This window comes from Cibotium barometz, chromosome 2 (genome assembly GCF_041138505.1).
Source record: "Cibotium barometz isolate CiBa-2024 chromosome 2, ASM4113850v1, whole genome shotgun sequence".
NCBI lineage: Eukaryota > Viridiplantae > Streptophyta > Polypodiopsida > Cyatheales > Cibotiaceae > Cibotium > Cibotium barometz.
The window spans coordinates 15,062,724-15,089,570 of NC_141047.1; the positions used below are offsets into that span (position 1 = coordinate 15,062,724).

Genomic DNA, 26,847 nt, shown 5'->3' on the forward strand with positions numbered 1-26,847 from the left:
GAATTCGGTACACAGTGGGAACAGGCATTGGATGCCACAGGACCATCCCATTTTCTGATACGCGATGGTTGGCTTTTCTACAAAGGCCGACTATGTGTCATGAAATCATTCCGGGCAGCTCTTCTCCATGATGCCCATGACGCCATTACAGGTGGTCATAGGGGCATGAATTCGACTCTGGAGAAATTAGAACGGCAATACTATTGGCCAAAGATGAGGCGTGATGTGTTTACTTATGTTAAACGCTGTGACATTTGTCAAAAGGTGAAAGCTCCTCGTGGAAAGAAGATAGGGTTGTTACAGCCTTTGCCAATTCCTGAGGGTCCTTTCCAAGACATTTCGATGGACTTTGTCACAAATCTGCCTCCCAGTCCGAGTAAGCGTAATACACAGTGTTTAACTATTGTTGACAGGTTCAGCAAATTTGTTATGCTTATTCCTTGCAGGGCCAATGTGACCGCCGAGGATGTTGCCCAGCTATTCATTCGGCATTGGTACCCGATTGGTGGGATTCCTAGGACCATAGTGTCAGACCGAGATGCCAAGTTTACCAGTCATTTTTGGAGGACATTGTTTGATAATTTTGGTACTAAGTTGAATTTTTCCAGTGCATTCCACCCACAGACAGATGGCCAGACAGAGATATACAACCAGTTGGCCTTTGATGTGCTGAAGTGTTATGTCCACGATCAGCAAGGTAAGTGGGAATCGTTTTTGCCTTTAGTTCAAGCTGTTTTGAATGACTCTTTTTCTTCAGCTATTGGCAGGACTCCATATGAGGTAGCGTTTGGAAGGCCTTTCCAGTCGTTGTTAACCAGGACTTCGTCTTCAGTACCAGAGGCGAACAGAGTAACGGAGTCTTACCAGGAGATCCTAGAGTCCGTTAAAGACAAATTGGCTAAAGCGCAAGAGGCCTACACTCGACAGGCCAATAAAGACCGAAGGGACATGAAGTTTTCGGAAGGAGATTGGGTGTATCTTCGGATTATGAAGCAAAGATTGAAGCAGGTGGGCAAGCGATGCCCAAAGTTGTCTTTCAGGAGCTTCGGACCATTTCCCATCCGGAAAAAGATTAATGAGGTGTCTATGCAGTTAAAGCTACCTCCGAGTTGGACTATGCACGATGTATTTCATGTCAGTTGGTTAAAGCCATATGCAGGTCCACCCCCTTCAGAGGTCAAAGATGAAGCGGAACCAGACATCATTGATGAAGCAGAAGTAATGGTTCCAGAACAGATCCTTCTGCACCGTTTCAAGCATGGCTCAGGCCGAAGACTAAGACAGTTTCTCACGAAGTTTCAGGACCGAGGAACTCATGAAGCGGTATGGCTCGACAAAGAATTTTTCGAAGACTATCCGGCATTATTGACACGCACTTGGATGCCACGTAGACATTCTGTACAGAAGGTGCAGGACCTGGGATGGTGAACTGGTCCCATGTGAGCCCAGTCCGGGACGAGTCAGCCAGGGATCCATCTCAGTTGTCCGAGGTCAGGTGTGCATTGTCCTGCACATGCGTCCAAGGTCAGGTGTGCACTGTCCTGCACATGAAGCAGTGCCAGTCCGCGCTGTGAGTCTCCCTCTGGAATGATGTCAGATGTTCTGTGTATCTGGTTTGCAACTGGATGCCAGGCCTCTGTAGGCATGTAGGTTTGCATGTAGAGATGGGGCCAGCCCATAGGGCTACCCCAGTGAGAAGATTTTGCACTTGCACTTGTAGTGTGGGCATGGGGGAGGTGTAGAACCACCCCCAAGGGGCCAGGAGGGCCCAGGCTGTGCCCACCAGCCATGGCATGGGCTGGAAGGGGCTGTCGGCCAGCTTTCAAGCTGCTGGACAGGCAGCCGACAGGTCTAATACCCTACCCAGCTAGTCGGCCAGGTGTAGGGAGCAGTCCCACACCCATGCGCTAATTGCCCAGCAGCCAGGATGCTGCCCCAGAAGGCTGCGCAGGATGGCCAGCATGGTATATAGTGTGAATTCATTTTGTTGGAATCTAGTCGTGGGGCTTCATGAAACAGGCCGACTGGATGCAAAAGGGGGTATAAAAGCCCAGCCAAGAATTCATTGAAGTCATCTCATAATTCACCAAGTGCTCCAACCAAACAAGGGCCAGGACAGCCAAGAACTTGCCAAAGCAAAGGGGTGAAGGACAGGTTTTCCAGCCAAGAAAAGGTCAAGTACTTTGTATTTGTTTTCAGATTTACATCATTCTAATAAAGCAAATACACCATCCGTGGTGGGGGCTCTACAGAGGGTAATTGGGACCCAATACTGTGTCCTCTCCATCTCCCCCTTCTCTCTCTATTTTCTGCACATCGTCTTTCAGTTTGTGCGTTAATTCCGTCGCGAAAAGAGTGCTGATTTCTGAGTTTTGAAGTACCGATCCTTCTCCGAAGTTTCCGCATATTACAACGGGCTACCATTGAGAAGAGGCAAGGGAAAGAACTGTTTGAATCGTGGTCATCCTCACTGTCAGTGCAAAGGTATCCTCATAGTCGATGCCAAGCCGCATTTTCGGGGAATGATGAAAGCCCCAAATCTGTACCTTCTTGAGTTTGCTTTGCTTCTTTGGGGGTTGGTGTTGATTATGCTGCTGATGAGGGACAGCGAAAGTATACTGTTGTACGACTGCTGGTCAGCACTGGTTGCGACTTATGTGCCACTGGCTGCTGCTTGTCATAGGTCGCAGCTAAGCTAAGTTCTTAAGCTAGAACAAGGATGTTCTCTATTCCATGTGGCTCATACATCACCTAAAGTGCACTGTGCATCACCACTTACATCATCTGAAATTTACCCTTTGACCTTCACTTTCCCCTTTTACAAACACCAAATAACCTTAGAGCATACAACATTACACTAATTTCGAAAAAACACTTGCCTCTCCTCACACGATACTCTAGAAGAACACACGTCTCCCCTCAAATCACAAATACAAAATACACATCACATTGATGAAACTCCGACCACCAACCAAACCATGCAGACCTCCCCTCCAAGAATGCATGTCCCTGACATTCCGCTTCCTAGCCCCTAATTCTCCACCACCCCTAGGTGAGATTGACGTGGACTAGGGACTGAAAGTCCTGCTCAATTACTTGTGGCACCATAGAGCCACGTTACACTAAATCGAGATCATGCACCAAAGCCGGGTGCACGTGCTCTCACTGTTGGCAGTTGTCTCATGTCTGTACCATATTACTCAATAGGGAGTGAGGGCCTCTGTTGTAGGTGTGCCTGCCCAGTTATTAGGAGTATTCTCCATTTTTCCTCATGTTCCATATTTTCCCTGTTTTTTTCTAGTCGTGGGGGACTGTCTTCTGCTGGCCGACATGGTCTGTTTGCTACCTGGCTTGATCATGTGCTAGCCGACATGTTGCAGGAGCTGGCCGGCTGCATTGGTGCTGGCCAACTGGATTTTCCCAGTCGTGGGCCTCATTTACGGGCTGTCAGCCTGTTCTATACTGGCCGACCTGCTACCCATAGTAGTATATGTAGCACCTTGTCCCCCCACACCATTCTTGTATCATTTGTTCCAGATCTTCAATGTATATAGCAGAGTTTATACAGCTTCTCTCTCTCTACACTTCTGTGTTTTCTCTCTCACAGCTGTTTGCCGCCGCTGTGCATTCCGACATGGTATCAGAGCCCCATGTGGCTTGAAGCTTGGAGACAGTGAGAGCTTGAGGGTTTGCTGGTTTTTGGTGCTGATCGGAGAGTTTTTGGGCTGTTCAAGACGTGGAGAAACAAGTAGAAGGCAGCCATCATTGCTGGACAGCCACCTTGCATAGTGTTTGCAGCCTCTTCTTCATTTTTTTCCCACCCACCGTCCCTTCACAAGACCTTGTGAACCCTTGAGATGGCAGATTTGCTTGAGGTGGCTAAGAAGCATGTGAAGATCCCCAGCCTCCCGACATTCCCAATGGACCGGCAGTTGGATGGGACCAATTATAGCATCTGGAAGGTAATGATGGAGTCTATCCTAGAGTCATATGATTCAACTGATTTCATTGTGGTTGGAGTTGCACGGCGAGAGTTGGAGAAGGGTGACCTTTTACCTTCTACTAGGAAAGAGCGAGAGGCTCATGCACAGTTGTGGGATCGTGTCAATGCCCATGTGCATTTTTTCATCTTCCTTAATTGCACACCCCAAATGATCAATCACATCAACACATGATGCTGGCCCAAGGGATTTGGCAACACTTGGCTTCTTTGTATAACAGGGTATCACCCATGAAGCAGATTTCCTTGGAAGTGCAGATGCGATTGATGAATCTTGCAAAGTCTTCGACGATGCGGGACCACATCAACAAACTCCTAGCTCTTCGACCATTTGATTTATCATTTTTCATTTTCTTATATAGACATGTACTTGCTTGATTGGGTCTCGTGGGCTGTATTCAGTCTCATAAGAGATAGTATAATCTAGGTATCCATCCTCTCTCTCTCTCTCTCTCTCTCTCTCTCTCTCTCTCTCTCTCTCTCTCTCTCTCATGCCCCATGGACAAAAAGCCGTTAAGCTCAAAACTAATATGTGGCATAAAAATTTGCACAAGTTCATTCGATATACTATGAGATTCGGGGGTGGTTCCACTGCCTCTTCCAAGCTGGGTTCGGACCACTTTCCAAGATCATGGACTTCCCGGATTAGAGATGCCTAGGACTTTTTTTTCTAGAGCTCCGCAGACACAGGGAGTGTCCAAGGGGCAACACAAAACATAATATGATTTCAAAAAGTTGTCTGGGGCCTATAGTTGTGGAGATCATGGGTTCAAATTAGTGCTCGAAAAAAAATGTATTTTTCAATATAAGAACAACTCTTAAATTTATCTGGTTTTTGTTTCTGAAATCTCTACTATATGTCAGTTTTATAACACAAATATATGAAAAATCAATCCTTAAAAGTAAGGCTACTTAAAATCTCAAACAGTTTTTCTTAATTCTGGTCGATAAAAATACATTAGAACGCCTTGTTTTTGGGCAGTGGTTCAAAACCCATGAAAGCTAGAAGTCACTTTCTGTAGGGCCTTCCACATTGTGCATCCCTTTCATTGGCCCTTAACTCGGTGGTGGACACAAAATGGGCAAGGAAGATGTGCCCTACAACTTTTCGCAATTCTTATCCATGACTGGCACAACATCTCAGCAAATGCTATGTCTGACCGCCCACAACTGAAGTGTGAAGTTGAGAGCGGACAACTTTTTAAATTCCTTCCGATTGGGTCACACGTGTCCACACACACATGTGAAGCTCCCCTTGGTATCTCCACCTAACATTAATAGAGGAATGTGAAGGCATACTCGATATTAACAGTTGGTTGAGATCAAATCAGATGCTAAAGAGATCAGTTGTACTTGCTCGAGCACTCCGAGGGCACAAGCTAGTGCAGGCGCTTGGCCGAGAGATATGATACTCGACAAACACGGCCACGCCACCATAGGAGGATCCAGGCCATCATCTCCCATCATCGCAAAACCTTCTCGCGCCAGCTTAGTTTTACCACCTTGAGCACCCATGAGATATGTATTAAGGTGGTATGAGAGCTCTCCGCTCATGTACATTTTATAGTTCTAGATTTTTGTTATCTTTCTTTATTACTATTTTGTACCAGGATGGCGTTAATACAACTTACTTTCTTTCTTTCTTTCTCTCACTCACTTTTTTTTTTTAAGTAATGAATGTCTGACACCCCTGAGCTAAGAACAAACACATACCGAACCAGGCATGCCAATCCTCGCCACTCTGAAGCAATCCCGCGCCATGGCGTTGGAAAAACTCGAGTACGCGGTCGACCCGGCCCTTCTGGAGGGCATGGACGATGTAATAGCGCTTAAGGGAGGTTTCAAACTTCCGGAGGGCCAGGGCATGGCGGGCGTCCTGAGGAGAGAAGAAGGATTTCTTGAGAAAGGCCAGCAGTGAATGCAGCTTGTCGGATTCGAAGCGCGGGATGTACACCGAGAAGAAGAGGTCCAGGATTTGGTCCACCTGGAAGGCGTGGGCGTGCTCGCCCGACAGATCGGCCTCGAAGCTCCGCAGTGTGGACGTGAAGCCTCGGAAGAGTAGAAACTCGCGTACCAGCTCCTCTGCGTAGTGCATTCGCTCTTTTAGGTCGTCTTCTGCCATTACTCTAGCAGCTAGCTCCCAAAACTATATATATATGAAGATAATGATTCTCAATGATCCTTAGTTTTAATCATGTTTTAGAAAAAAAACCCGAGTTTAATTTATTTCCAACTAAAATATAGAAAATAAACTTTTAGAATTTTGAACAAGTTTTTGGTTCTAAAACAGTCAAGAATCCTTTACTTTTCAACTATTGCCTTCTAGCTTTAAAATTGAAGGTTTGTTTACCATCTGGGTGGACAGTTCTTTTTTTACAACACTTGTGCTTCTGTGGAACACTTCTAAGCTCTCCTTTGCTATTGACAAATAATATCAAATCCCTAATCTACCGCATGATCAATTTCCTCTTTTTTTGGTGAAAAGAGTCAAACAAAGTGAGACCAAAACATCCTGATTCAAAATGTGAAAAAGGTTATTACATGCTTACAAAAGTTGAAAAGATAGGTCCTATCCATGTATTGTCTCATTAAGGTGATACTAACCTAACTCAATCCATGTATTGTCTCATTAAGTTGAAAAGATAGGTCCTATCCATGTATTGTCTCATTAAGGTGATACTAACCTAACTCAATCCTTCACATTGAGATTTAAAGAGGAAACTTTCTTTACGTGTACAGACTCACCCACTTTTGTCCACTCCCCTTATGTGGATAGACTCACCCACTTCCCTTATGTGTACTGACTCACTCACTTTTGTCATGGGAAATAACTCAATGTTCACACACACCAACTCTCATCGTGGAAATTCATTTCACACCAAATTTTTGTCTTCATTTTGAATTTTCATGCCAAATTTTATCCTAGCATTCCCAATCAAACCACGTAAGTTTCAAGGTGAAATCATGTTAGCAGTTTTTAACAATCTTGGAAATTGTGGGAAATGTGCCTTAGCACCTACGATGAGCTAACGACTTTCACATTGGTTCTAACAAAGTTTTGATATGTCATGAGCTAAGTCCTTTATCCCACTAGGTTCTAAGAGGTTTGAAACCACCATGAGATAAGGACTTTGAAACTGTGCCTTAGATACTCTTAATGCCACTCTCACTATCTAAGAGTTTAAATCCACCTCGTGGAGGAAACTTTTAACCTTGTCTAAAACCAATTTTAAACCGGCATGTTCTAAGACCTTAGAAAAAACCATCGAGGTTCAAAGTTTTCTCAAGTCAGAAAAATCAACACGGAACCTTTCACAAGTTTGTAAACGTGTACAAGTAAAACTTTCACATCATGATACAAACATACACAGTCTGTTTGGACCCACCAATTTCAAACTTTGACACCATCTCCCTTAATATGTGTATGACTAACCTTGGAAGTAACAAACTTTCACAACATCCCTCCTTAATTTGTTTTACGACTAATCTTAGAACTAGTAGTACGACACACTAGTTTTCACACTCTGTTTGCGACTAAGAGTAGAACCTATAGTATGACATACTCTAGTTTTCACATAACTAGACTTAACAAAACAAATGGGATTGAACTAGAGTTTTCATACATTGTCTCTTTGAACCCACCAATTTCAAACTTTGACACCATCCCCCTTTATATGTGTACGACTAATCTTGGAAACTACAAACTTTGACACACACTCTAGTTTTCACACCATCATACAGTCATAAAGTTTCACATCGGGTATGACAAAGCCAACGTGGCAGCTAGCCCACATGTGTGACCAAAGTAACTAGTACTGGTAAAAAAAATGGGATAGGACTAGAGTGTTTATAGCTAGCCACACATGTGTCACCAGACTGAACATTACTAGTCTTGGTAAAACAAATGGGGTAGAATTAGAGTGTCCAAATCTAGCCCACATGCATGACCATAGATAGTGAACACAACTAGTTCTAGGATAAGACTAGAGTGTTCACACCTATTCCACGTGAATGACTAAATTGAATGCAATTAACCCAAATAAAACAAATAGGATAGAGCTAAAGTCTCCATAGCTCGCCTGTAAGCGAGATCAAAGTGAACACAACTACCCCAAATAAACAAATAGGACAGAACTAGAGTGTTCACAACTAGCCTACATGTGAGGTCTGAGTGAACACAACTACCCCAAATAAAACAAATAGGACGGAACTAGAGTGTTCACAGTTGGCGACACCAGAGTAAACACAACTATCCCAAATAAATGGAACTAGAGTGTTCATAGCTAATCCACAGGTGACACTAAAGTGAACACAAGTAGCCCAAGATAAACATAAAGAAACACTGGGCTAGAATGTGCACAACTACCCCATTAAGGTGCTAGAGTGTGCGATTAACCCAAATTCACACACATATAAATTTAACACATAAGTAAATAAAATTTAAAATAAATTAAAACTTAATTTAAATTAATTTTATATTTAAAAATAACTAAGTTAAATATGTAAATAATTAAAATTTAAAAATCAAAGTATCCACACTTGGCCCATATATGCTAGGGTGGTCACAGAGCGCCAACACACACACACACACACACACACACACAAACACACACACATAGGGGGGAGATATTACTTGAGCTCTCTATTTCCCTTTCTCTTTATTGAAACTGAAATGGTCTCAAAGCATTGCTTACATAATAATTTTTTTATTGAAATCTTCTCAATAAAAATGAATGTATATTATCTGATACACTACTAGATATTTGAAGATTTCATGAATAACCATGTATTATTCACATCAAATTATTATACAAGTTGTATAATGCAACCTAGGATACATTCTCAAAACATTCGACTTCAAAAGGTGTGATGCCTGAAAAGATGCAGGGGAGAAAAGAGCTTGAGCTCTTGCAAGCACACACACACTCACAAAACCCTAAAAGAGAACACACACGGTAAGAGGCTGAAAATCTTCTTCTTCTTCACACAACACTCAACACACCATATACAAAGATAAGAGTACACATGAGTATGAAAAGGTACTCAAGCAAATACATACGAGGGTTCTCTATAGTGTGTGAACCCAACTAAATGAGCTCGTGCTATAACTATGCCGGTCTCTAGAATGGCTGTCACACAGCCTGTCATCCCACTGGCCGCATATCACCCATGATCTCACCAACCATGCCAGTAGTGTAAGTGTGGGGCCTATCCCCCAGGCGGGTCATCAGTGTCCACCGCCTCACTAGATGAGCTCGATATCTCAACAATGCCCACCAAGCAAGAGAGTGCTCTAGTTCAGGACACGAGCATTGATGCGAGTTGGTAGACAATCTACTCAACTGTCTCCACCAACATTAGTGGGGTCAACCCCCAAAGAGTTCAACAACAAAGGTATCCTTATCTTAACATTGTACAAACACTTTGTGCACGAAGGGCACAACGTGTTCCTAGGTGAGACCAAGGTTCCCCCCCGTACTATGCTCACTCCCAATATTATGGGAACCATGACACTTCTCATTGTTAAAGGTAAATAAACAAAAATTGAGACCAATGCCTAATGTTTCCTCCACCACGACAACCCTTAGTCCTGCCCAGCATCCTAATGCTCCATTAACAAGCATCAAAATGTTGTGCCTCTAGCACACAAACCCCTTTACCACCAAGAGGTATATAGTATAAACCACATACCATGCCTATTATCACCTTTGATATTACCTCCTCAACCCAGTCCACCAAGGATTATGTCAGTTCAGCAATACTCCATAACATTGTTAGCTAGCCCTGAGATTGTTGAGCTAGAGAACTATGAGCAACAAGACTAATATGGGTACCTCAAACATGGATAACCCATATGTTATAGCTGTGCCTTGTTTGAGACAATAGTTTAGCAAATACCAAGAGACATGAATAATATGGCACACATGCAATCTCTTCAATGTTTCCATTGTAAAGTCCCGCACTATGCTATTGAATACCCTTACAGAGACTCAATATGTCAAGCGCACCAACTCCTATGTTAGGACTTGGAAATTATCCTTTATGGGGGAACATGCTATATAAGTGTGGATTGAGCATGCTTATAAACATTGACCAAATAAAGTGACCATTAGCCTAGTGGCAATCATCTACAAGCCTTAACTTATTAAGTATAAAATGTGGACTCATTCATATGATTCCAATGATGGACTGATCGCCTGGTGTGCCTCCATCAACATGGCGGCCTATTGCTCATATAACTATATATATGCATGCATGCATACACACACACACGCGCACACAGACACACACATACGTATATATATATATATATATATATATATATATATATATATATAACATTGTTCGATTTGGGTGAAATTTAGAAGCACCTTCCATCGAGCAAGGTAGAGAGCTACTAATGCTTGTCACCACTCAGTGTTGGAGGAACCTACCTTTCCTCAAGAGCTGCTTCTTGTTCGATTTGGGTGAAATTTAGAAGCACCTTCCATAGAGCAAGGAAGAAGCCTGTTGGTGATTTTGCCACCACCACTTATTGGGAGGAACCTACCTTTCCCTAAGGACCTCTTCTTGTCTCATGAGAGGATCTAACTTGAACATTGTTTGATTTGGATTAAAGCCAAAAACACCTTCCCTCAAGCAAGATAGAGGGGCACTAGAGCTTACCACAATTAAGTGGGACCCTCCTCAAGAGTGATCCAAAACTAAAAGCTTATCTAGAGATTTCAAGGAAGAATAAGGATTTATATAAAGAGAAATTTTAGAAAAAGCTAATAAAAGCATATAAGTTCTAAAAAGGGAGGGGGGCTTTACCAAAGCTTTGAATTAAAGCTTTAAAGTCTAAAAGCTTTTGACTTTAAAGCTTTTATTTGTTTAAATATGTTGATGTTTTATTTCATTCTCGTCTACTGCCCATCTAATTAAGCTTGATAAAGCAAAATAATAATGACAAAAAGAGCGATTATTAGTACGATATTGATCCATTGTTAAATTCAATGGTTTTAAAATGTTTTCTTAAATCTATAAGGACTCACATTTGGGATAAAATTTCATACTAGACTCCTAACTTAAGGCTGCTGTTATTATAGGCCGTATGATCATTTCACTCCTAGTTTATAGACTTGAGATTGTACATGTATGTGTGGTGTAAGCATGATGTCTACCATTGCCTTTTGGAGATTAAATTAAGGATTTCAAAGACTACAAGCAACATAAGACTTTCAAAAGTTTTGTCAAGGTTTTCTTTTTACAGATTTCATCAAGGGTTGTTAATTATGACAAGTCAACCATGAGGATAACAACTTCTCTTCGACTACAAGTTTCCAACTTTTGCGAATTACAGGTGAAAGCTAACTAATAACTACACCCTCTAAATTTTATAGATTAACAATTGAAGTTTAATATTATGCTATGAATTGAAACTAACGTGCAAATTAGTATATGCGAAATCTCTGATGATTTACCAGTTAAGTATTCACCTTGTGTAATTTGATTACTTGTATAAAATAAAATTGATACTTGTCGGTTTGTTTTCTTCTAATTGATATTTTGCAGTCCAATCCAAGTAAGTTTCTCCATTTTCTATAATGTTAATCATCAACAAATTAAAATGTCACACTTGCAATATTTATGTCATTTTAATGATGTATTTTGTAGCAAAGCTATTCGACATTTACAAGTAAGTTGCTACCCTCTATAACTTAGTAAATTAAAATGTCACACTTGCAATATTTATGTCATTTTAATGATGTATTTTGTAGCAAAGCTATTCGACATTTACAAGTAAGTTGCTACCCTCTATAACTTAGTAAATAATTCTTCCAATATCTTTATGTAAGCTTTATCTTTCAAACATTGATTCAAACACTTTCCAAGTAAGTTTCTCCTTTCCATCCTTACAATAATGATCATGTTTAAATAATTATGCATAAAATTTAAATTCATACTACTCTAAGTTTCTTATAAAGTCATAATTTAATATAACCCTAGTTATGTTTGGAATAATAATTATATCTCGATCCATTCGCATTGCTTTCTCATTTTTCTTAATGTAGAACATCATTACAGTCAAAAGGTACGATTCTTAATTTGTACGCACATCTATTCTGAGATCCTTGGGCTATTTTTATGAATAAAATTCTCTAAATACTCAAGTTGTGGAAGTGGAGCTGCACACTTGAGGGGGGAGATTGCACCCAATCTTGTTTTCTGTGTGGTACTCTCTATCCTTTACTCTTTTACTCTTGATGGTGATGTTATTCTAATTCTTGTGTTATGCTATGCTATTTATTTTTAAATTTAATTGAAGTCTGTTTCAATTTTTGATGTATTTTGTGAGTTTTAAATTATTTCTTCAAGAAGTACAAAAAGGGTCCTTAAGACATAACATTAAACTTTGAAATTCACTTAGCTTAATACTGTTGGTGCTTTTGCCACCACTCACTGTTGGGAGGAACCTACCTTTCCCCAAGTGCCACTTCTTGTCTCATGAGAGGATCCAACTTGAACATTGTTTGATTTGGGTTAAAGCAAGAAACACCTTCCCTCAAGCAAGATAGAGAACCACTAGATCTTGCCACAACTATGGGACACTCCTCAAGAGTAGCTTCTTATCTTATGAGAGGATCCAACTTGAACATTGTTTGATTTGGGTTAAAGCCATAAACACTTTCCCATAAGCAAGATAGAGGGCCACTAGAGCTCTCCACTTCTCATCGTTAAAGGTAAAGATAAAGGGCCACTAGAGCTTTCCACTTCTCATTGTTGTTAAAGGTAAATAAACAAAAATTGAGACCAATGCCCAATGCTTCCTCCACCAAGGCAAACCCTTAGCCCTGCCCAGCATCCTAATGCTCCGTTAAAACAAGCATTAACATGTTGTGCCTCTAGCACACAAAACCCTCTACCAAGAGGTATATAGTATAAACCACATACCATGCCTATTACCACCTTCGATATTACCTCCTCAACCCACTCCACCAAGTATTATGTCGATTCAGCAATACTCCATAACATTGTTAGCTAGCCTTGAGATTGTTGAGCCAGAGAACTATGAGCAACAAGACTAATATGGGTACCTCAAACATGGAGAACCCATATGTTATAGCTATGCCTTGTTTGAGGCAATCGCAAAGACCAAGAAACATGATTAATATGGCACACATGCAACCTCTTCAATGTTTCCATTGTAAAGTCCCGCACTATGCTATTGAATACCCTTACAAATCCTCAATATACCAAGTGCACCAAATCCTATGTTAGGACTTGGAAATTATCCTTTATGGGGGAACACACTATATAAGTGTGGATTGAGCATGCTTATAAACATTGCCCAAATAAAGTGACCATTAGCCCAGTGGCAAGCATCAATAAGCCTTAACTTATTAAGTATAAAAGGTAGACTCATTCATATGATTCCAACGATGGACTGGTCCCTTGGTGTGCCTCCATCAACATGGCCTACTGCTCATATAACTATATATATGCATACATACATACATACATACATATGTATATATATATACAGATATATATATATATATATACAGATATATATATATATATATACAGATATATATATATATATATACAGATATATATATATATATATACAGATATATATATATATATATACAGATATATATATATATATATACAGATATATATATACATATATACAGATATATATATACATATATATATATATATATATACATATATATATATATATATATACATACATATATATACATATATATATATATATATATACATACATATATATATATATATATATATATATATATATATATACATATATATATATACATATATATATATACATATATATATATACATATATACATATATATATATACATATATACATATATATATATACATATATATATATATATAATTGTGTTCGATTTAGGTGAAATTTAGAAGCACCTTCCATCGAGCAAGGTAGAGAGCTACTAATGCTTGTCAGCACCACTCAATGTGGGAAGAACGTACCTTTCCTCAAGAGCTACTTCTTGTTAGATTTGGGTGAAATTTAGAAGCACCTCTCCCATAGAGCAAGGAAGAAGGCTGTTGGTGCTTTTGCCGCTACTCATTGGGAGGAACCTACCTTTCCCTAAGGACAACTTCTTGTCTCATGAGAGGATCTAACTTGAACATTGTTTGATTTAGATTAAGTCCAAAAACACCTTTCCTCAAGCAAGATAGAGGGGCACTAGAGCTTACGTGGGACACTCCTCAAGAGGAGCTTCTTGTCTCAAGAGCCACTTTTATCTTATGAGAGGATCCAACTTGAACATGGTTTCGATTTGGGTTAAAGTCAGAAACACCTTCCCTCAACACTAGAGCTTACCACAACTAAGTGGGATACTCCTCAAGAGTAGCTTCTTGTCTCAAGAGAGAATCTAAATTGATAAACATTGTCCAATTTCACTGACTTAGGGTTGGTTTAGAGCTATCAAGACTGAGTGCTTCAATTACTTTCAATCTCTCAGTGTGTGCATCGGTTTATGTAAGTTGATGATTGATAGTTACATGTAGCTATAACAAAATCACTACCAAATTAAATCAATAACTAAATGTTAAAAATATTACATGAACATCCTTGATATTAAACTTTATACATTCTTTTTGACCCACCTTTTATATAACATAAGAATTGTGATAAAGGTTAGTATTTCTATCTTCATCAAACTAACATGCCATTGTGATCTACCCTAGTTACATAAGATAGAACATTAGACTTTAAAACTCAGTTATCTTAATACTGTTCGTGCTTTTGCCACCACTCATTGGGAGGAAGCTACCTTTCCCCAAGGGCCGCTTCTTGTCTCACAAGAGGATCCAACTTGAACATTGTCTCACAAGAGGATCCAACTTGAACATTGTTTAATTTGGGTTAAAGTAATAAACACCTTCCCTCAAGCAAGATAGAGAACCACTAGATCTTGCCACAACTGTGGGAAACTCCTCAAGAGTAGCTTCTTATCTCATGAGAGGATCCAACTTGAACATTGTTTGATTTGGGTTAAAGTCAAACTTTTTCCCATAAGCAAGATAGAGGGCCACTAGAGATTGCCACAACTAAGTGGGACACTCCTCGAGAGTAGCTTCTTGTCTCAAGAGAGAATCTAAATTTACAAACATTGTCCAATTTCAGTGACTTAGGGTTGGTTTAGAGCTATCAAGACTGAGTGCTTCAATTGCTTTCAATGTCTCTGAATGTGTGCATTGGTTTACGTAAGTTGATAATTGATGGTTACATGTGGCTATAACAAAATCACTACCAACTTAAATCAATAATTAAATGCTAAAATATTACATGAACCTCCTTGATATTAAACTTTATACATTATTTTTAACCCACCTTTTATATAACATAAGAATTGTGATAAAGGTAAGTATTTCTATCTTCCTCAATCTAACATGCCATAGTGAACTATGGTAGTCACATAAGACAAATCATTACACTTTGCAATTCACCTAGCTTAATATGCTTCTTTCTTTCAAGGACATGATCCAACTTGTTACATAAGATAATTAAAATTAATCCTAAATAAATTATGTTATAATATAAAAGGGAGAATATCATTGGTGCTAAGGGGTTGATAAACTATTAATACATTGTGATAAAGTTTTAGTCTTAGAAATTGATGCCCCATTTTGGTATGGCTATTATGTATATTATTGGAGTAGCTTTAATGTAAAGGAAAAATTTAAGCTTGTTCAAATATTTTATGCCTTGTGGTGAAAGAGCTTCTTGAACATTTCAATGTATGCAAAGTGTTATCGCATTGATCTAAATAACCAAACTAAAAGCATAGTTTTTGAATAACTTATTAAGCTACTTGTGAAAAAATGCAAATATCATCATAAAGTGAAAAAACAACTATAGGTATACTTTTATTAGAGATTAGAATAAAATAGAACCTAGATGTGCTTATGTGTCACTTTATAAAAAATGCAGATTCAATTAATCACGAACCAAAACCCACATTAGGGATTTAGCTTGATAAAGATTATGTACAAGTCTTGATTCATTTCATCACATGCATCAGAGTCTCATCACTTTCCAACAAATAAAGGCAAGCATAATTATCTATACAAATAAAGGCAAGCATAATTATCTATACAAATAAAGGTAAGCATGATTGTCTATACAAATGTATAAGACTTTATAGCCACATAAAGCTTATGTGTTGGGATAAAAAATATTAAAGTGGTATTAACTTTTGATTATAAGTGCCCCTTGGAAGGGTACACCAGCCTTCAATTTCTAGGCATGATGTGGAACTTTGTTGAAGCGACAAGTCTAGTTTCTTTTTACATTCAAGCTAGAAAGCTTTGTTCCACATGTTTTAATTGCTTACACACTCAAGTAAAAGTGTAATAATCTCTTAATCAATCACACTTAAGTGAAAAGGTCAATACTTTTGACAATATATATAGATTAGATTTTAAATGTTGAAGTTGTGAAAATCCAACATGGTTTTATCTTCACTTTTTACGAGTTAGATGTGCATTTAAAAACATATAACATATTATTTGATATAACATTATGTTAAGAGTGTTGCAAAACCTTGTAATAGAAAGTTGTTTAAGAAATATTAATGTCGACATAAAGGATATCTTGATTGAGCCTTACTTATTTGTCCACTTAAAGGTAATCTTGATGTATTTGCATAAAATCATCTTTAAATATTTATAATTTTTTTATTTTTTAAATATATTAAATTTCATCATTGACTTGCTATATATATATATATTAATGTGTAAACAATTAAAAGATATATAGGCTTCCTTTCTACATGGTGATCTTTGCATCTTATGATTGAATCATATTAATCCCAGTGCAAGTCAATAGTCCTTCTCATAAATCAGAACACCAAAACATGGAAAAAGATTCAAGAAAACTATTTACAATGAAAGGGCTCATGCTAAAGCTACATTGCTTGCATCATGTTGTATAAGTAAAAAAGGTGCTTATAATTTTTGTATCCATTAACATTCACAAAGAGGTAGAATTTCTTACCTTTTGAGGTATAGAGTGAGTAATTGGAAGACTTAAGACCTTATTAATCCTATTCCAAATCGATAATAATTCTCATAAATAGGAAGACTAGAACATGAAAAAGGATTTAAGGTACATTTATGGTGGCGTGTACCATGTTACACAAGTAGAAAATACTCTTATATTTTTTGTATCTAAGATCCATCCATTAAAATTCGTAAAGAAATAGAAATTCTTACATTTTACGCTTAAGGTCTTGACATACTTTATTGATAACAATATGATACGTTAACTATTTAAAGTCAAAAATAGAAAGTTTATATATAGGGTGGCAAGATTGGTTATAATGAGATGTATGGAAACCTAATTGGCCCACGAATTTATGTTGTTATTGTGATGGCAAATTAGTTTAGTGCACAAGGACTTAACAACAATAAGCAAAGCATACATGCATGTAAAAGGACTTAACAATAAGCAAAGCATACATGTATGCAAAAGGACTTAACAATAAGCAAAGCAACTTGTAATAGTAGAGGTACTAAAGAGATGGTGAGATTCAATAGTGAAGGTGGTGTTATCATTGCCAAGTAACACACAATTGTCTTTCAAGTGATTAGAGAATATTGAAAACATAAAAAGGACAATCTTTTCTAGTTTTTGTTGTATGGCATATGTGGCAAACTAATTTTTGTTGTATGGCATATGTAGCAAACTAATTTTTGTTGTATAGCATATGTAGCAAACTAATGATGAACTTTGACATATTGTGAAGGTGGTGTTATGATTGCTAAAGTACACACAATTGTCTTGCAAGTGACTAGTGAATATTGAAAACATAAAAAGGATAATCTTTTCTAATTTTTATTGTATGGCATATGTAGCAAACTAATGAACTTTGACATACCATTGTTTTTTACACGCAATGAAGTTAGTACAAGATTCTTAGAACACAAGGTTTGAGAGTTTAATCAAGATTTGAGTGTATTCTCCAACCTCACATTCAAAGAAATCTTGTAAAAATGTAGCTAATTAACTTCCATAATGAAGAAGAGAAACACACATCTATTGCTTTCTCAAGCAAGATATTGATGGGGTGAGTGAAGAAAATAAGCACACATTAAGAAAGAGCCCCATCACGATTTCCAAAAAGTGTATACAGACACTCATGCAAAGAAACGTGGGTTCAAGGAAGTGCTCAAGGTGTAAAACCAATAAGGAAATTGCCCGGCACCCTTTTTGGGGATGCCCGACATTAAGAATTCTTTGGACTCAACTTTGGGAGATAGATAATGGGCACCTTAGAGCATAGAGTCACTTGGTCACATTTGCTAATCGGAAAAGACTTAGTTCTGGAGATGAGAGGAGTGTAATCTGTTATCTTGTGTTGCCAACCAGGTTCACATGCTTATGGAAAGTGTGGTGTTTAAGGAATGATATCTATTTTAAAGGCTCTTCAACTCAAGGGCTAGATCTACTTTAATTAAAATTGAATTATAAATACAATGTGCAACTAGTAGCTCATATGAATAATCGATCTTATAATAACTTTGGCACTCTTATGGGAAGGCTTTGATCTTATTCTTGATGTAAATAAAAGTTATTGTGCTCACAGCTTTTCCCTCTTATACATGTTATCCCTCTTTAGTGGTGGGGAAGCAAGAAGATCACTCTTTTATGGCACAATCCAAAAGTAATAAGTTGGCGTACTAGTTACGAACTCTATTGTTGTAGTCTACCACAGTGAAAAAATTGATGACATCTAGGTTGATTCTACTTTATTGAATCTATCCGCACACAACAAGCTGAGCCAGGTCTACACTTGGGGCTACTGATTTATAACTTTTTATCTTCAGTAATATATACGTGTAAATATTGCTTTGTATGGGATCTCTTGCTATAGGCTCTATGCCACAAGTGTTTGGCATCAACATGTCCTCCTCTCATGGTTGTTGATATCTTGTAAAGATAGAACTTGTTTTGTGCTTGCTTGTAGTTATTTGACTCTAATATGCATACTTAAAAAAATAAAAATAAAGCACCCACATATTCACATTTTCTTCACCTATGCATAGATATATATATGGTGGTGCCAGTTAATCATGGATTAGATTCTACTTATGGGGAGACATTGCTTCAAAAAGGAGCTTATTTTCTTCACCTATGCATATATATATATATAGTGGTGCCAGGCGATCATGGATTGGATTCTACTTATGGGGAGACATCGCCTCAAAGGAGCTCATTTTGAGGATTGTCGTGTTGGTCATGGTGGGTCATGGTGCTTTACTACTGACATATGTGTTATAGGATTGTCATGTTGGTCATGGTGCTTTACTACTAATATATGTGTTTTAGGATCCATAAGTTATAGGATTGTCATGTTGGTCATGGTGCTTTACTACTAATATATAAGTTATAGGATTATCATGTTGGTCATGGTGCTTTACTACTAATATATGTGTTTTAGGATCCATAGGTTACATAGTCTCTTCCCATAGTTTGCAATGAAATATTATGGCTATACCTACTACATTTAATCATGCTAGTATGGCATATATGTATTTAAATCATGAGCACTTGTCAACTTACTAGTATATCCCCTAGGAGTCTACTCAAGTATGCACATACTCACACACATGAAATTCATTCAAGTGCTCTCTCTCTCATGCATGTGTGTGCGTGCACACACACACACACACACACATGGAAACATGAGGTGCACAACACATGCAAGCTCGTATACACACAAGCTCACAGACACGTCACACATGTTGTGCATATATGTGTGGTGTAGACTTCAAGACACATGTAATATATGTACATCATTTGACATTCACATTCATGCACATTCACGTGCTAAACACATGCATGAGTACTCTCATACAAGCACAAAGTCATTTCAACATTGCATACAAGGCTTAAATTCTAAGGGCTTTCCCAATGCATTGTTTATGCAAAGCCATGTAGAAAGGGCTAAGGTTTACACCTCATTTGGTGGGGGTAGAGAATGTGCATTCCACTGCAAGCCCACAAGTCCTACCGACTAACCTAGTCCCAATCCAAAATCCATTGGAATGGGGATAGGCCTAGGTGGTGGAATGGGGATAGGCCTAGGTGGTGGAAAGAGTAAGCTGTATGACAACTTACAAGGTGGGCTTGACTTGTAATATATGCCTAGAGAATGATGAGGATACATTCAATGAAGTGGAAGAGGTGTACGTTATTGAATAAAACACTTCAGCCCAATCCTCATAGTCATCATCACCCTTATCCAAAACCCCTTTTCCAAAAAAGGGGGTTTTTTTTAAATGCCAAGCTTATGCTTGGGTCAACAACACAACAAACCAACACAGCCAAGCGCTTCTTTTATATGGGGTTTTACAGTTTATAGGTAAGCCAAAAACCTATATTCTTTTCTTGTTTGAAGTTTCCACCAGCCCGCCTGCTTTCTTTGCTGTTGCCTACCTCCCCCCAACTTCTCCCCTTTTCTTTGGCGCTCTTGGACAGTGCGATCAAGCTGATCTGTTCTCCCACTCCCTCTTGCCTCTTCCGTGGTGCGCTTCCTTTGATAAGCGTAGGTGGGCATCCTTCACTCAGTTTTCCCTTTTTTCCATGCTCTCTGTGCATACCAGCATTTGGGTTTCATCCTTCTCCTAAAAAAAAGAAAGAATGATTGGGCTGCATTTTTCTGTTGGAAAAAACCATATTTTTCTGTCTATAAAGGTAATTGGGTTGTTGAATAATGCCTGTTTTCCATGTTTGTATGTGAAGAAGGCTTGCATAATTACCTGCCTATGCATATTATTGCTAAAAAGAATTTGGGTTGCCTCCATCTGCAGAGAAAAAAAAGGAAAATCTAATTTCAAAGGTGTCCGTTTTCATTCTTCATTTAAGCAATGGCTTATTTTGTTTCCTTTTTTTTTTGTGTTTTTTGTTTTTTTATGGGTGAGCGCAGCAGGCCTATCAAGAGCCCTTAGCTCCATCTTCGAATTTCTCAGCTGGTTTTTATTGGGCATATTTGCCCCTTTCAAGAGCAACAGGCTATACTGGTCTTCTTGAACAGATCAAAGAGCTTTGCAAATCCTAGAGATTAGCTTACATCTGACTACACGGCCTCACTTGACATATAGAGAGGCAGCTTTACACAAAGATGAACTCAAGATCTTATACTAACCTGCTGGATCTGACAGCAAGCCACTCTTCTGCTCTCTCCACTGTGAGTAGAAGCCTGCCCAAGGTGATGACAATTGCTGGAATTCTTTCTGATTACGATGATGATGGTGGCAACACCGGGATTACTACCTTACCTTCATCTCCCAGAATACCACAAGAGAGAACCATAATCGTTGCCAGCATGCTCCCTTTGCAAGTTGAAAAAGGAGGTCCAGGTGGATCATGGTCCTTCACATGGGATGAAAACTCCCTTCTTTTGCAGATCAGAGATGGGGTATCCAAAAACACAGAGATTCTCTATGTGGGCTGCTTGAGTGAAGACATAGAGTTCACTCAGCAAGAAACGGTGGCTGCCACTCTGCTTGAGAAGTTCAACTGTCTTCCGGTGTTTGTGCCTCCTGATCTCAGACAGAACTACTTTGATGGCTTCTGCAAACACCAGCTTTGGCCCCTTTTCCACTACATGCTGCCCATCACCCCTGAGCATGGTGCGCGCTTTGACCGCGCGCTCTGGCAAGCATATGTATTTGTGAACAAGATGTTTGCTGACAAGGTCATGGAAGTCATCAGTCCTGAAGAAGATTTCATTTGGGTCCATGATTACCATCTCATGGCCCTCCCAACTTTTCTCAGGAAGAGATTCTTCAAGGTGAAGCTGGGATTCTTTCTTCACACCCCATTCCCTTCTTCAGAGATATACAGGACCCTGCCTGTCAGGGAAGAGATCCTGAGAGGGCTCCTCAATGCAGATTTGATTGGTTTCCAGACATTTGATTACGCCCGGCATTTCCTCTCTTGCTGTAGTAGGATGCTGGGGCTTCATTTCAAGACCCAGAGGGGCTACATTGGCTTGGAGTATTTCGGTAGAACAGTGGGTATCAAGATCATGCCGGTCGGCATCCACATGGGCCAGCTGATGAGCACCTTGGAGATGGCGGAAACACAGGCTATGATATGTGAACTTAAGGCACGGTTTGAAGACAAGACCGTCATTCTTGGGGTGGATGATCTTGACATCTTTCAAGGCATCAGCTTGAAGCTTCTCGCAATGGAGCAACTTCTGATAGAGCATCCTGAATGGAGAGGGAGGCTGGTGATGGTGCAGATTGCAAATCCTGTAAACAGCCAAGAGACTTTTGAAGTCCAGGAGGAGATCCACACCACTGTGACGAGGATCAATGAAAACTTCGGATCAGAACATTACAAGCCTGTGGTGCTGGTCGAACGGCCGGTCTTGCTAAAGGAAAGAATAGCATACTACACCATTGCAGAGTGCTGTGTTGTGACAGCTGTAAGGGACGGATTGAACCTGATCCCATATGAATACACTGTGTGCCGACAGGGCAGCAATGGAGACACCAGCTTGTCCTCAAAGGAATCTCCTTCTAGGCAGAGTGTGCTAGTTATTTCCGAGTTTATTGGGTGCTCCCCTTCTCTCAGTGGAGCCATAAGGGTGAACCCTTGGAACATCAACAACGTAGCAGAAGCCATGGAATCAGCCCTCACTATGGCCAGTCCTGAGAAAGAAATGAGGCATGAGAAGCATTACAGGTATGTGAGCACCCATGACATTGCATACTGGGTCCGGAGCTTCATGGGAGACTTGGAAAGGACATGCAAGGATCATGCACAGCACCGTTGCTGGGGTATTGGTTTTGGATTCGGGTTCAGGATTGTTGCATTGGATTCCAGTTTCCGAAAGCTTTCATTGGAGCATATCACATCTGCTTACAAGAGGACAACAAACCGATTGATTCTGCTGGATTATGATGGCACCATGGTGCCATGCAACTCAATTGATAAAACACCCAGCCCCAAGATTATATCTCTGCTGAATGGTTTATGCGCTGACCCTAATAATCTAGTCTTCATAGTGAGTGGAAGGGGCCGGTATGTCCTGCATGATTTGTTCTCTCCATGTAAGAAGTTGGGCTTATCAGCAGAGCACGGTTTCTTCAACAGGTACTGCTTCAACATCTCAAACATGTATGTTTTTCTTAAATAAATGCTTTGTGTTATGTGGGCTTTACAATGCCATGTTTTGGTCGACCAGATGGCAGCAAGATGGAGAGTGGGAAACTTCTGTCTGTGTCTCGGATTTCAGCTGGAAGGAGATTGTTCAACCTGTATTGAAACGCTATACCGAGAGCACAGATGGGTCTTACATAGAGGCAAAAGAGAGTGCTTTGGTATGGCATTATCAAGATGCTGATCCAGACTTTGGGTCATGGCAAGCGAAGGAGCTTCTAGACCACTTGGAAAGCATGCTTGCTAATAAGCCTGTTGTTGTGAAGAGCGGTCATCATATAGTTGAAGTTAAGCCTCAGGTATGAATCTATGATGCATGCATTTTTTTTCTGGCTAATACTTTTACTGGAATCAATGTGTTGGTTATGTTTGCTCATGGGAGGGTTTCTATTGTAGGGAGTGAGCAAGGGTATGGTGGCCAAGGAACTGTTGCTTTCCATGGTGAAAAGGGGGAAGCCGCCTGAGTTTGTCGTGTGTGTCGGAGACGACAGGTCAGATGAGGACATGTTTGAAAGCATTGCAACTGCCATGGAGGGTTTTCCACAAGCACCCTTGGCGGAGGTCTTTGCATGTACAGTGGGCCAGAAACCCAGCAAAGCCAAGTACTACCTCGAGGACACAGTGGAGGTGGTTAAGATGCTTCAGGGTCTTACGACACCTTCTGATGAGCAAGGCATCAATCCATTGATGCATCATAACGTGGCTCATCCGAGGACAAAGTTCTGTTAACCTTACTGGAAAATGGTGATTGAGAAACCTGCAATTCATGCCAAAGAGCAGGTTTGTTCTCTGTTTCAATCCCGACCCAGATTTAAGCTGGGTATTCCGGGTGTTTTAATAGTTGTGTACATGCACACGCACGATTTTCATGCCCTAATGCCGACTCGGCTTTTGTCACAGGTGCATGCTTTGCAGGCTGCTGAAACCCCCTTTTGGGATCTTTCATCAGAGTATTTTCTAGCTAGTGTTGGAAAGCCCTTTTTTTCTGCATTCTTTTATTCTTTTTTACCACCTTGTTACTTCCTCCCTCCTACATTTTGAAGCAGTGGAGAAGGGTCCAATTGAAAGGGTGTTAAAGACAGTTTGTTCAAAAACATGTGGCCATCTGTACAGTCTCACAGCCACAAGTAAAAGATGATGACAATCATGTGTACATACAAGTTTTATTTTTAGATAATGGTGCAAGTTTTTTTATTAAATTGTTTTGGGGGCTCTTTTTATTGACTTTTTGCTCTAGTGCATTTGTCATTATCAATGGGTCCTTACATGCGCAATTCCTGCCTGCCCATCCATGAATCTTACCATCTGATGGGCTGGGGGAACGTGTCTGTAAAGATCTTTAACACAATTTTGGGTATTTGCACCCTCTTTTTTACACACAATTGATGACCCAATTGACACCCAATGCACACAGCCAGGCACACACAATTGATGCCCCAACTGACACCCAATGCACACAGCCAGGTTGGAAGGCATGCTTTGGGTGAACAGGTCCTTATGATTAGTTTTAATTTTCTTTAATTTTTTCTTTGGCTTGCGCATTATACTGTTTTTTGGCACATGCAAGTTGCAAATGATCCAAGAAGAGGTTGCAACGCACATGTTGGATCTACCGCGCCAGAGGTGTGTACCGTCGCTACCATGTAGACCGAGTCATCCCACATGGGATTTTTTGGACCATCAGCAAGAGCACATGGGCTAGTTGGCTAATAGCTCTTTCAGAGTCGTGAAAAAAAAGAATGCTCAAAGCGTCTTTTCCCCATTTATCAAGCTACAGCTTTTTGTGTCCAAAGGTTTCAAAATCTATGTTCGAGGAGCGTTATTGTCCATAGGAATCCCCCCCAACATTTCCTAGCTCAAGCTCCTAGAAAGTAGCAATTGTTACTAGCACTTGGCCACTTCAGCTTCAATAGGGCCATTGAGCATATTTGCCATCAAGAAAAGTGCCATCATTTCTTCATAAGAAATCCTACCTAAGGGTCTTTCCCGAAAAGGAATATATATATATATATATATATATATATATATATATATAGGATAGATCTTTCATAAAGATTATTTGTGGTTGCATTTGAGAACAATTATTATAAGAAAGTGGCATAGCTCCCACAAAAGATCTTTCACAAAGATGTTTTGTTGCACTTGAGAACAATTATTATAAGAAAGTGGCATAGCTCCCATATTTGTCCTATGTTGGGTAAAGGCATGTTCCCAAGTTGAAGTAAGAGAGGTCTACTCCTAAGTTGGACCACAAGAGGCTTGTGTCCCCATCTAACTATTTTATATGGGACTTACCCATAGAGCCCCTAAATGATGGATAATTGCTACAAGAGTTGCCCATATAGCCCTCGCATTTTTGATCCACTACTATAGAGATTGGGACCAAGACAATGACATAGAGACACTGTGCTATTTGGACCAAGACAATGGCATATAGACATTATGCCATTTGGATTAAGACAATGGCATATAGACACATATTTGGACTTGTCTTTAACCCTTATCTCCCCTTTGTACATTGTCTCTTCAAATGAAATAAATTATTTTGTGTATAGTGAGTGCATTGTCTTGAGTTATATGGTGTTCTCCCCTTTGTACATTGTCTCTTCAAATGAAATAAATTATTTTGTGTATAGTGAGTGCATTGTCTTGAGTTATATGGTGCTTCTCCCTTCGTTTCCTTTTATTTCTGCTTGGAAAACGACTCTATCCTCTATGCCAGCTCTTACTTGAGCTTTCCATCTCCCTCTCTTAAACTATTCTTCACCATCTTCTCTATGGTCTATCACGCACGCACGCACGCACGCATGCGTGCGCGCACGCACACACACACAAAAGAGACATTACAAAACACCATTCTCAATAAAAAATTCATTTCTTCATAAAATCAAATCCAAACATAAAGCTTTGCATGCCAATTACATGACTATAAGTAGCATTTATGTTCAAGAAGGGGTACACAAACTATTCAAAGTGCTAGGTGGCTTATGTGGACGGAAAGGTCGTGGAGGTCTAATTTAGTTTCGACGAAGCAATGGGATGGGTGCATAGGGTTGAGGCACATGATAAGGGAATCCTGCCATTTTCATTGTCTTTTCCATTGTTGATTGAGCCCTCCTTATTATAATTACTAGTGGATATAAATAAAAGTTATCTTGGAGCACACAACACCTGGTGGCTTTGGATATGTGTCTCACCCTCGCAACCATTAGTACACCCATGCTATGGTGCCTTCAACAGGGAAGCTAGCAATGGAGTGGTGACAAAAGATGCTGCTTGTCCTCCAACAAGTTTTGCTCTGTCTACAAATTCATGTATGAGACATTACAAAAAAATAATGATGAACATGATAAAATTGCCATTACTCTCTCTCTCTCTCTCTCTCTCTCTCTCTCTCTCTCTCTCTCTCTCTCTCTCAAACATACACGAACATTGTAAAAAAGCCAGTGGGAATAATGATGGACATGACAAAATCCCATTTCATCTCTCTCTCTCTCTCTCTCTTACACACACACACACACACACACACACACACACACACACACAAAACACTACATGCCAATTACATGGCTATACATTTTGCATGCCAATTACATAACTATAAATAGTCATGC

General features: G+C 39.6%; 2 protein-coding genes across 5 annotated transcripts in view; one reads left to right on the top strand and one right to left on the bottom strand.

Moving 5' to 3' along the window:
- Window positions 1–6,174, bottom strand: part of LOC147640694 (uncharacterized) — a 69,657-nt gene extending 63,483 nt beyond the window's left edge. For both annotated transcript variants that reach the window (XM_086814276.1, XM_086814272.1), the window contains exon 1: window positions 5,714–6,174. In XM_086814276.1, the coding sequence (XP_086670402.1) occupies window positions 5,714–6,122 (409 nt within the window). In that variant the 5' untranslated portion in view covers window positions 6,123–6,174. The remainder of the gene's footprint in view (window positions 1–5,713) is intronic.
- Window positions 6,175–20,370: 14,196 nt separating this feature from the next.
- LOC147640695 (alpha,alpha-trehalose-phosphate synthase [UDP-forming] 6-like) lies at window positions 20,371–24,432 on the top strand. 3 transcript variants are annotated; one of them, XM_086814293.1, is made up of 5 exons: window positions 20,371–20,755; window positions 20,991–23,167; window positions 23,259–23,532; window positions 23,630–24,013; window positions 24,134–24,432. In XM_086814293.1, the coding sequence occupies exons 2-4, from the start codon at window positions 21,183–21,185 to the stop codon at window positions 23,960–23,962; spliced, it is 2,592 nt and encodes an 863-aa protein (XP_086670419.1). In that variant the 5' UTR covers window positions 20,371–20,755; window positions 20,991–21,182; the 3' UTR covers window positions 23,963–24,013; window positions 24,134–24,432. The 3 variants fall into 3 exon arrangements, with proteins under 3 accessions (XP_086670419.1, XP_086670410.1, XP_086670414.1); XM_086814284.1 differs by having other exon boundaries at window positions 20,371–20,610; window positions 20,988–23,167; XM_086814288.1 differs by having other exon boundaries at window positions 20,371–20,610.
- The last annotated feature ends 2,415 nt before the right edge of the window (window positions 24,433–26,847 follow it).

Bases quoted from the DNA above. Each gene is read 5' to 3' on its own strand.
- LOC147640695 (XM_086814293.1), top strand. From the start codon at position 21,183: ATGAACTCAAGATCTTATACTAACCTGCTGGATCTGACAGCAAGCCAC. The intron at 23,168-23,258 runs GTACTGCTTCAA...TTGGTCGACCAG, and splicing joins GAGCACGGTTTCTTCAACAG to ATGGCAGCAAGATGGAGAGT. The intron at 23,533-23,629 runs GTATGAATCTAT...TTTCTATTGTAG, and splicing joins TAGTTGAAGTTAAGCCTCAG to GGAGTGAGCAAGGGTATGGT.